At 35.0% G+C, this 12,180-nt stretch overlaps 1 protein-coding gene across 5 annotated transcripts in view; it reads left to right on the top strand.

Moving 5' to 3' along the window:
• MKLN1 (muskelin 1) overlaps positions 1–12,180 on the top strand; it is a 306,710-nt gene that overhangs the window by 210,234 nt on the left and 84,296 nt on the right. For all 5 annotated transcript variants that reach the window (XM_081147023.1, XM_081147024.1, XM_081147025.1 and 2 more), the window contains 2 exons: positions 447–556; positions 3,179–3,371. In XM_081147023.1, the coding sequence (XP_081003149.1) occupies positions 447–556; positions 3,179–3,371 (303 nt within the window). The remainder of the gene's footprint in view (positions 1–446; positions 557–3,178; positions 3,372–12,180) is intronic.

The following is a 12,180-nucleotide window of genomic DNA, read 5'->3' as shown; positions in this document are numbered from 1 at the left end:
ATTTTTAATATATATTTATAGTTGAGATTGGCCTTAAATTTTACTTCTTCTGGTTTTGTTTTCAGGATTACGCCACTTTGATAAGTAATTGAATTTTCACTCTCTTTCTGATATAGTTTAAATTACATCATAATTATTTGTTTCTTGTGGGTATGGTAGAATTTGCCTGCTAAATCATCTAGCCCTGGCTCTGTTTTTGGGAGGATATGTAAATGACCACTTTGACTTTATCTTACTATATTTTTATAATTAACGAAACCTCATGATGGTGATCATGTTTCTTTTTGCTCTTATAGCCCCAGTACTTAATAGTACAGTACTAGGGATATAGAAAGCGTTCAGAAAATATTTTGAATGAATCCTGATAGGCTTGAATAGTGATTTTACTTTGCTAAAGTTTTATTTGCACTGTTCTAATTTTTTTCTTTTTTGTCTTCTTCTCAAAGTTCCACTCTTATCCTGGGGACCCAGCTTTAACTTTAGCATCTGGTATGTTGAACTTAGTGGCATTGATGATCCTGACGTAGTACAACCTTGTCTCAACTGGTATAGCAAGGTAGGACTGTATTTAAAAATCCTGATATTATTTTTCTAATGCCTGTAAAGAGAAAATTATGTCAGTCTCTTGTCTTCATTGAAACTAATTTAAAATATTGAGAATAGTGGTAATTATTATGATTAATCAACTAACTTTATTAAGCATTTATATTCTGCTAGCTTCTAAGCAAACTTCATTACTTATTAAATCATTACCACTCTATGAGATATGTATAGTTATTATCTATATTTTACAGATGATGAAATGGAGCACTGAGAGGTTAAGTATTTTCCCTAAGGTCACACAGTTATAAAGTGTTCAAGCCAGTATATAGGGTCAGACAGTCTGGCTCCAGAGTCTGCCATTATATTATTGTACCCATCTGACCCTGAATTTTGTTTTTAACCTATATTGATTGAAATATTTAAACACGGTTTTTAGGGGGGGTAGTTTTGGTTCTAAATTGCTTTCATAACATATTCCTTCATTGTGTTTGTGTTAAATAAAATAGGATTTTTTCCTTTTCCTTTTAAAGAAGTTGAAACAAAGTTTCTATAAATCTTATGATCTTGTGCTTACAGGAAGGATAAAAATTATATTTAACAATTTTATTCTTAGGTCATTTCATATAATAGATCCAGCCTGAGAAACGTGAGTTTAAATTATTGAGAAATAGGCCTCCTGGTTTTAAAAAAAATGCCTTTCATGCTTCATTTTTGTTTTTAATGTATATTTATTTGACTCTTGGCTAACTTTGGGGGGGGGGGACTCTTTCTTGTCAATTAGGTGATAAGGCTTTAATCTAATCACTAATTCCTGATATTTTTATTTATAAGTAAACTGATTTACTCATAGGAGATTGGGGAACAGTATAGATTTTTTTGTATGGAATTTCAACTCTTTTTTGGTCAGTTTAATTGAAAAACTTTTGACTAATTTATTTTTGGCATTTGATTATATTCCATTTAAAATAGACTAACTTAGTATTTTCTGTATTTTTTGTATGTTTTTGGATCTCATGTAATATTGTAAGTTCTTTCAAGGTAAAGACAATATTTTTAAACATAAAAAAAAACCTTTGCAGTGTAATTTACATAATAGTATATACTTTTAAAAGTATATACTTTTAAGACTTTTAAAGGTGCTTCTTTAAATAAAAATAATTTAGTTCTTCTGGTAGTTGAATAAAATTTTCTGTTAGCCTGTGAAATCAGTGTGTGTTTTCGTTAATATACTCACATGAATCTCTTGAAGTTGTAAATTTTGCCTTTCCCAACACTGTGGAAAGATTATATCTGAGAACTTAAAATTGTTCATCCACATTCACTTTTCAAGTTCTCTGTATTTACTCTGAACCTCTAGAAATTGAAATATCTTCACCCTCTTTGAGATTCAAACCTTTTTTGAAACATTAAAATTCTATTATTTCATAAAGCCTCTTCTACTATGTATCTGTATACCACCTGATAGAAAATTTAAAATGGAGATGTCATTCTGACTCCTAAAGTCCTAAGGTATTACTGTTTAATATGGTTCTAGATCGTTATGATAAATCTTTATTTACAGACCAAGGGTGAGAAACTAATAATGTAAAATTAGTTTGGATATAGAATCATTCTTTTATTATTTGATGAGGGAGAATCTTGGTTAACTACAGTGCTTAAGGAAAAGTGTTTTCGATAACCTTTTATTAATTTTAATAAAAAGTCAGGCAACTGATTTTTTTTCTCATGAAGCTTCCTAAAAGGTAGCATCTTATTTTCTTGCCTTATTAAAGGATATTGCTTATAAGTAAACCATATTTTTGTTTGATTATCATGCATTGCATCGTGTCATTAGTTTTGTTCATTTTTATTTAGAAAATTTGGAAATCTCAAAACATATTCTCAAACTTACTGTTTATTTTTAAAAAGTCTTTATATGAGGTTATGTTTTTGACATTCATCCTCTTACAGGAAAGATTTAGTAAATTAAACATTTCTGTTTTTAGATTCTAGTTCATTGAGATTTTTACTTATTGCTGTTAAATAGATAAAAGTAGGCCAGGGTTAGGAAAAGTTGTAAAATTTAAATATTCTCTCTCTCATGCTTTTGAGTCATAAAACCTGTTTGTGAATTTAAAATACATAAATATTTTATAATATTTGTCATTCAAGTGATAACTTAATACTAAGAACCAGGAATAAAAAGCATAACATAACTTATGTATATTATTTAGTGGTTTCTGTGCTTTCAGTACCAACATTGTAACCTGATTAGTAAAAGTTATGGAAGTTATAATTTTTGCAATCTTAAGTGGGCTTTCATAAACAGTTTTTCTGCTTTTCTTGAAAGTTTAGGCTTCAGAATTAGATCTGGTTTCAACTTTTTATATCTTTCATCTTCATGAAATCTATATATCTATATCTGTATATCTTTATCTCATTCATATCTTTGAGTTACATACTTTGTGACCTTTGACAGGTTATTACAATTGACTAAGGGTCAGTTTTGCCATTTAAAAGTGGAAATAATAATGATAATAGTGAATAGGGTTAGCACATAATAAATTCTCACTTTAGGTTAGTTGTCACTTATTATTTCCTATAGTAATAACTAAGCAGATCTCTTCTTTTCATACTTTCTCTTGTGTTCCAGTAGTACCGTGAACAGGAAGCCATTCGCCTTTGCCTAAAACACTTCAGACAACACAACTATACAGAAGCGTTTGAATCACTGCAAAAGAAAACCAAGATTGCCCTGGAACATCCTATGTTAACAGATCTGCATGATAAATTGGTGTTGAAGGGTGATTTTGATGCTTGTGAAGAGCTGATTGAAAAAGCTGTAAATGGTATGTTATAAACATTAAACTTAGTTGATTATTAGGGTGATTTCAAGTATATACAAGAAACTTTTTTTTTTTAAAGAATGTAGGCTTATGTGAGTTATTAATTTCCATTTTTTCTGTTTGTTCCTTTTTTATTCTATAAAGATTGGTTGGTCTTTGGTTAGAGACCTCTTTTATTAAGATAGGTCCACAATGTAATGAGACTTGAAAAACAAAAAAGAAACACATTGAACTCACATAGCTAAATTTAAGTTGTCATCTTAGGAAACCATGCACTTATAAATGAATGCTAACATTGACTAGCACTAAACCATGTTAGAAAAAGCCTTTTAATGTTATCTTCAGTATTAGTAACCTGTTCATTTACATATTTTTGTTGATAGCAAAGTAGCATTTTTAATAGTGATTTGAGGAAGGAGTTGGTTGGATAAGCCAAAAAATGTTAGTAGTAAGCAGTTATAATGAATGAGGACATTTATATTGGAAACTACTTCTGTGTGGTGTGAATGCTACATAATTGCTGATATTCTTGGGTGGTTTATAATCTATCTGGTTTTGAAAGAAATGTGGATGTTAAAATATAATATAATCTCAAAGGGTAACTATTTTGGAGGCTGACACCATTTGAATATTTTAAGGTCTGAGGTGTTTTGTTATTTTTAAAAAGGATCTCTGTTGTTGCTTTATAGCGGTGATTTTCAACCTTTTTCATCTCATGATACGCATAAACTAATTACTAAAATTCTGCAGCACATCAAAAAATATATTTTTGCTGATCTGACAAAAACATATAATTTTGATTCATTCACACTGGATGTCTATTGTTGTGTTGACAGTTGTCATTTTTTTTATTTGACAATCTAAGGGAAAAGAGGTTAGTGCCCTTGACTAAATAGTCAGGTATTGCATGTTTTACAAATTCTTGTGGCACACCGGTTGAAAATTGCTGCTTTATTCAATGGCATCCTTTAAAAAAGTTTCCACAGTGACTTCCATGGTGACAAAGAACAGAATAGGTACTTCCGGTATTGTTTTTTGTCCAGTTCCTGGCACATAGTTCCTAAAACCCTTGGTATCTGTGGAAGGATAAAAGTGTCTTGTATGTTGAGATGACTGGTTCCTAGATAGCTACAGATCTCCAGAAAGGCCAAAATGTGATTAGAAGACTGGATATTTGAGTAGCACCTCCCTCACTACCTCTGAGGAGGGGAGGGAGGTCAGAGATTGAGTTCAGTCACCAATGGCCAATGGAACCTCAAAAAAAAAAGGCCCTAAACAATGAGGTTCAAAGAGCTTCCAGTTTGGTGAACACATCAGAGTGCTAGGAAAGTGGTATATCATGTCTATAGAGGGCATGGAAGCTATACACATACACCTGCTCCCAGTACCTTGCCCTATGACTTTCTTCCATTTGACTATTCCTTAGTTGTATCCTTTATAATTTACCAATAATAGTAAGTAAGGCACTTTCCTCAGTTCTATGATCACCCTGAGTTATTGAACCTTGAAGTGAGTTGTGGGAAGCCTTGATTTGTAGCCTGTATATTACAAGTACAGTGGCCTGGGACTTGTACTTGCCATCTGAGGTTGGAATTGTTTTGTGGGACTGAGCCGTTTAACTTGTAGAATCTGACGCTTAACTCCACGTATATAGTGTCAGCATTAAATCGAATTGTTGGATACCCAGTTGGTGTCAGAGAATTAGAGAAATGGTTGTTCTAAGAAAAACCCCCGCACATTTGGTGTCAGAGCATTGTGAGTAAGAGCTGCTTAATGCCTTAATATAAAACTTATAGAATAAAATTTGGTGAATCTTTTTATAGAAAGAAATAAAGAATAATAGACTTTCTCAATGCATTTTTATATTTTAATCTTATCACTGTTATCATCCAGTATAATTAGGTACTCACTTAACAGATATTGGTTGAATTTTATAATGGAAGAAAACAGAACCAGTACTGCCTTCTTTATAAATTTAAAGTTAACTTAATTTTACCACAACAAAATGGCAACATAGGTAAATGCAGTACTTGCCTCCTCCTACAACCACATCAGAATTACAACTAAACCACAGAACAATTATCATTCAGAATCACCTGAAATCTAACTGAACTGAAGTCCTACAACTAGAGAATTAAAGAAACCACATTGAGATGGAATGGGCTGGTCTGACACCTATATGTGGCATTTCTTTATTCTGGAGGGATATCATTGCTGTGGAGGTCCCGCATGAGGAGCAAGGGGTCTCAGACCCCTCAGCCCAGGATTCCAGTGCAGGGAAAAGAAGTCGCCACAACTTCTGGCTGTAAAAACCAGCAGGGATTGTGATGACTGAGTGACACATCTGCTGAGTCCCAGGCAGTTCCTCTTAAAGGGCCAGTGCACATACTTACTAGGATTCATTCCCTCAGAGCTCCAGTGCTGGGGTACAGCTTGAAAAGATCTAGGGAAATGTGGGGGGGAACAAAATTGTCTAGCATCAGGGCAAGAACTAGGGCGGGGGGGGGGACTTTCTCCTAGACAAAAGTGCTGGCAGAGATCATTGTTCCTTTGCTGAGACTTCTCCACCACAGAGCCGACAGGCAGTCTCCATATTTGAGTCTCCATCAACTTGGCTCACACTGTTCACCCTTCCCTACTGATTCCCTGAGACCCCACTGCACTCAATTTGCAGCCTACACAAGCAGTTTACAGTGACTTTTCCATCTGACTAGCCTGCTGTAGCTCAGGCTTCAGACTTTCCTAAAATCTCTCAAACAAACAGCAGCTGGCCTCAGTGTGTCCCATACCTTTCTATAAGTGGACCCGGATCTGGCACTAGCAGCAGCCTGCTTTGCTTAAGAGCTTGGCCTCTCCTGGGCACCTACAAGCCCAACACAAGTAGCAGCCATCTACAGATCTCTCTGTAGCTCGTGCTATGTGGCCCCAAGCAGGGTACAGGCAGTAGCTGACTTTGTACCTCCTGGGAGGCCCCAGAGCCAGTTCACCCAATGGTCAGCTTCATACCACACCAGATTACAACCCCACCACATCCACAAATGGCACACTCAAGGGGCACCAAAGCCCCACTGAAGCACGTCCTGCTCCATAGGGGTGTCTCTTGCACAGCAGCTCTTCTGCTGTAGTCCCATCTGATCCTCACAGCTGATTGGCCTGGGAGTCAGTCCCTCCCAGTGACGCCAAGAGCAATCAAGGCTCAACTACAACAGGTTAGTGCACACAGCCCACACAGGGGCTCACCTAGAGTGCCCAGCTCAGGTGACTTGGGAGTCTGAGCCACTGGGCCCTAAAGGACACCTAACTACAGAAGACCACTCTACCAATTCCAGGAGACATAGCAGTCCTACCTAATACATTGAAACAAACACAGGGAAGCAGCCAAAATGCAGACACAAAGTAACGTGTCACAAATGAAAAAACAGAAGAAATCTCCACAAAAAGAATTGAATGAAACGGGGGCAAGCAAACTGCCAGATACAGAGTTCAAAACAATGGTTATAAGGATGCTCAGGGAACTTAGTGAAAACTTCAAGAACATAAAAAAGGACCAGTAATAAATGAAGGATACACTAACTGAAATGAAGAATAACTTACAGGGAATCACTAGTAGAGTACAGGACACCAAGAATCATATCAGTGATTTGGAATATGAGGAGGCAGAGACACCCATTCAGAAGAGCAAAAAGAAAAAAGAATCCAAAAATATGAAGATGGTGGAAGGAGCCTCTGGGACAACTTTAAGCTTCCAACATTCGCATCATGGGGATGCTAGAAGGAGAAGAGAGGAAGCAAGCATTTGAAACCCTATTTGAAAAAATAATGACAGAAAGCTTCCCTTACCTGGAGAAAGAAATAGATTTACAAGTCCAGAAAGTGCAGAGAGTCCCAAACAAGATGAACTCTAAGAGGCCCACACCAAAACACATAATTCAGATGCCAAAGGTTAAAGACAAAGAGAAAATCTTAAAAGCAGCAAGAGAAAAGCAATTAGTTACCTGCAAGGGAGCTCCCATAAGACTGTCAGCTGATTTCTCAACAGAAACTTTGTGGGCCAGAAGGGAGTGGCAAGAAATATTCAAGGTGATGAAAAGCAAGGACCTACAACCAAAATTACTCTTACCCAGCAAAGCTACACACAAACCAGTATTATATGAAATGTTGAAGGGTCTTCTTGAAGAAGAGGAGGATCGAAAATGTGAACAACAAAATGGCAATAAATACATATCTATCAACATTTGAATCTAAAAATCAAAATAAACGAACAAGGAATCTAATGAACAAAAGAAAATTATGAATAAAACCAGAGCATGGCAAAATGGAACAGATGACGAATCTCAGAAGGAAGGGGGTGGGGGGCGGGAAGAGATTAACGAGAGAATTTACATGCATACATGCATATACCCATGGACATAGACATAGGGTGGTGAAGGCATGGGGTGGGGCAGGATCCGGGTGGAGAGGGTGGATGGGAGAGACATATGTAATATTCCCAACAATAAAGATTTTTAAAAATAAATAAATAATGTTAACTTGAAATGAGTTGCTTCTAGTTCCATTGAGTTATAACAACAAACATGCCTCTCAGCCTTTTACATTGTTACTGCTTATTTAATTGGTAATGGCATTTGCAAATAAATGATTATTATGTTTGAAATACAATATACTTTGAATATAAACAAATAGAATATATCTGATAATCTTTCCCAAACCATTAAACTGCCACTTAATTTTATGTGGTTTTTGTTTTGTTTCAAGTCTTTAAGTCGTGTAATATTTTGTTAAGGTAAACAACAATAATGGCAACAAAAACTGACAATTTTCTGTAATTATTAGGCTGAAAGCAGTTACATTTTATAACTGTCTGTTTATATACTCACTTAAGAGAATTTCTTAAAATTATATCCAACTCTGATACTATGGAGATTTACCTTTCCTGCTCTAAGAAGGAACCAAGTTAAATTGGTAGTAACTCTGTTCTTGAGACTTAAAACCAAGTCATATTTTTTGTACTCCTCAACTGGCTTGCAACAGTGTTTAGTTAATAAACATTCCTTCCAGGGTTGTTCAGTTTGCTGCTGACTTCACTGATGATAATTTGTTGGACAAATAAGGAAGTAAACACTGCAGAGTTTTTTTTGGCTTCTGTTCCACTAAAAACATAGCAGAGAAGGGCATGAAGTTCCTGCTTGCTAAATAGGAAAGTGTAGAGAATCAAAATCGTCTTCTATCAAGCATCCTATAATGGAGGAAACAGAAATTACTTTTAGTATATATAGTGTATTACTACACTCTTCAAGTATGGTCTGCATTTAAGAAAGTGTCTAATTAGCTTTTTATTTGCCTAGAAACATCTTTGCATTTACATTTAATTTTATTAACGGTGATTCCTGAACGAATCATTGCTACTTCCTCTCTGACAATACCAGGGGAAAAAGGTAGAATCCAGTGATGATAGGCAAAAGTAATCACCTAGGAATAGGAAATTATCAAAGAAAACCTCCCTTTGCAGTGTTTATCTTACTTTTGAAATAAAAGTTTACTTTTGTGAGATAAAGGTGGATTAAAGTTTAATAAATAACACTCCAACAGGCTCACTAGTCTGAGTGTTTCCTAAAGTTTCAACTTAAGGTCTTTATCTCCTTTGCTCCCTCCCTTTTTACCTCTTTACCTCTTTTATACCTCCCTCCCCTCCTTCCCTCTTCCCCTCCTCTTCTTTTTTTCTCTCTTTAATCTGTCCCTTCTCACCCCTTGGTTTATGCAGTGGTTATTAATTATATGGTAGGACTATTTCCCTCAAGAGTTTTTTTAAGTAAGATCTCAAATCCTGTTAGAGTTACCTTTATGGCAAGGTTTTTTAACTGAAAATTTAGTATTGTCAGTAGCTCTAGGACTATTTATATTCTTTGTTTCTTCTTGAGTGAGCATTGGTAGTTTGTGTTTTTTGAGGAATATGCTTATTTCATCTAAATTGAATTTATTGGCATAAGGTTATTCATAATATTTTGTTACCCTCTTCATACCTTTATGTCATCTTATTCTTGATATTGGTATTGTCTGTCTGTCTGGTTTTCCTTAGCAGTCTGGCTACAGATTATTGATTTTATTTTAAGAAAACATTTCTTGGTTTCTTGGTTTGGTTTTGTCTTTTCTCCCTCTCTGTGTGTATTTTTCTATTTCCAATTCATTGATTTATTTTGTCTTTATCATTTTCTTCTACTTCCTTTGGTTTTAATTTTGCTTTTTCCTAGTTTTTTAAAATTAAAGCTGAGGCCATTAACTTGAGATCCTTCTTTTCTAATGTAGGCATTTGATGTCAAGAGTTTCCTTCTAAGCACTGTATTAGTTCTGTATCATGAATTTTCCTATGCTGTTTTATTTTTATTAAGTTTAAATTACTTATTCATAATGACTCATTTTTCTTTCCAGCCCTTATGCCTTTTTCCCCGTGTTTAGTCTTGTTGACAGGTTAGTTAGTACAAGGTTGAGGTGACATAATGGTAGTGGATTTCCTTGGGTAGTTCATGATCTCAAAAGAAATACTTCCAACATTTCATGTTAAATATGATTTTTTATCTGTGATTTTTGGAGATCCTGTATCAGATTCCTAAATTGCTAAGAGTTTATGTTATAAATAGATAGTGAATTTTACCACTTTTTCTCTACTCTTTGTGATATGATTTTTCCCCCTACTTTATTCTATTAATATGTGAAATCATAGTGGTTGATTTTCTAATGTTAAACCTCATATATACTTTGTCATATATTTTTTGCTGTATTTTAGATGTAGATTGACTAATGTTCTGTTAGAATTCTTCCAGCTATTTTCATTAGTAAGATTGACCTTGTCATTTTTCTTTCGGTTACCTTCCTTTTCAGGTTTAGTATGATTTTTAGGCTAATCTCACATAATGGGTTGAGGAGTAACCTGTTCTTCCTAGTCTCTGAATATGTGTAAGACATGAATTATTTCTTTTTCATAGCTTGGTAAAACTTACCATTGAACTCTCTGTTCTTGGAATTTGCTGGGGGTGGTTTTTTGGTCTATCAGTTCAATTTCTTTAAATTTCATAGGACTATTCAGGATTGTTGTTTGGTTGTTTTGACAAGCTATATTTTTCTAGGAATTTGTCAGTGTCACTTAAAATTTCAAACTTAGGGCATGAAGATATACCTAATATTCACTTGTTACCTGTTTAATATTTGCAGGATTTCTTGAGATGTCTCCTTTTATTCCTTATAGTTCTTTTTGTTTTTTCTTTCCATCACTCACTCTCACCAGAATTTTATCAAATTCAACTGGTTTTTAAGGAACCAGTTTCTGGATTGTTGATCCTTTCTGCTATTTTTAATGTCCTTGACTTATGCTCTGTGTTTAATGTTGTCTTCTTTCTCTCTTTGGGATTAATTTGCTGTCTTACTGAGATGAATGCTTAGCTCATTAATTTCCAGACATTGTTATTTTCACATTTAAGGATATTAATTTCCCTCTGTAGTAGGCAGTTAGACAGACATGAGCAAAGCAAGGACGATGGGCCAGGTACAGAAGGTCACCGGGCACCTAGCAACAGGCAAAACTGGGCTGGGACCTTGCCCCCAGAGTGACCTTTCTTTCCCTGAAATATTGCTAGTCATGTGGGTTAGACCCACTTAAGAGAAGCAGTGAACAAGGAAGCCAGAGAATAGCCCTTAAGCATTAAGCCCCCAAGACAATGAGGTTCTGACTTTCATCAAATACATCTAGGTCTCAGTTGTGTTTCAGCTCCAGGCCCTGAAAAGCAGCAAAATCAGACAAGGGATGCCGTGGTTGACATCAGGACCAGCTGCATTGAGTAATAATCCCTGCCCTGGCACCAAGCAATCAGTAGAGACCATGACCCTAAAAGGATACACCTGGAAAGCTGATGCATATTCTATTGGGTCCTCCCCTGAGACCTCCAGATAAATACCCTCAATATGGAGGACCCAGTGCAGCTCTTTCTATGGAGTATTCCTGTGCCTTTCCCCACCCCCTTCCTCCAGACAGGTTTTGCTTGCCTCTTTCTCCTAAGCTCCAAGGGCCCTTCTTTTGCCTCTGTAACTTGTTTCCTGATGCCATTTTTTCTATGGCACACTTCTATCTCTGTGACTTTCTAAATAAACTTTCTCTTATAGTTTGAGTCTTCACTCTGAATTCTTAGCCAGAACTCAAGCACCTAACACCTGGTGCCATTTGCCACCAACACCTCTACTTATTTTTCATTTGTGCTATGAAGTTTTTAAATTTTTATCCACTTCTGTAATTTCATAATAAAATAATATGGTTGTTCTGTGCACCATAGTTATATAGAAATGTAGTTTTCAAATACATAAAGATATTCTGGTTCTTTATTACTGATTTCTAGCATGAATGAATAGTGGTCATAGTACATATTACATATGATTTAGTCTTTTGAAGTTTGATGAGACTTATTATCTGGCCCACTTTGTTCATTTTTTATAAACATATGTATACTTGGACAGAATGTGAGTCCTTTAGTTGTTGGCACACAGTTCTATATATGTCTATTTGGTTCAGTTTGCTAACCATGTTGCATAAATCTTCTTTACCAATACTGAGTTTTCTGATTTTTGCAATTACTAAGAAAAATGTGTTAATACTTTCCACTATAGTTCTGTAAATTTTTTGCTTTATATATTTCAAAGCCATGTTTCTTTCTAGACACATAAAAATTTTAAATTATTTTATTTTGAATTAACTCTTATTGTTATGAAGTGTGTTTTTATCTCTAGTAATATTTTGCCTTGAGGTATAAATTATCTTACATTAAGACAT

This window comes from Miniopterus schreibersii (assembly GCF_964146895.1).
Source record: "Miniopterus schreibersii genome assembly, chromosome: 9".
Lineage (NCBI taxonomy): Eukaryota > Metazoa > Chordata > Mammalia > Chiroptera > Miniopteridae > Miniopterus > Miniopterus schreibersii.
The sequence above is the reverse complement of the archived record's forward strand: the minus strand, read 5'-3'. Positions and strand labels throughout refer to the sequence as shown.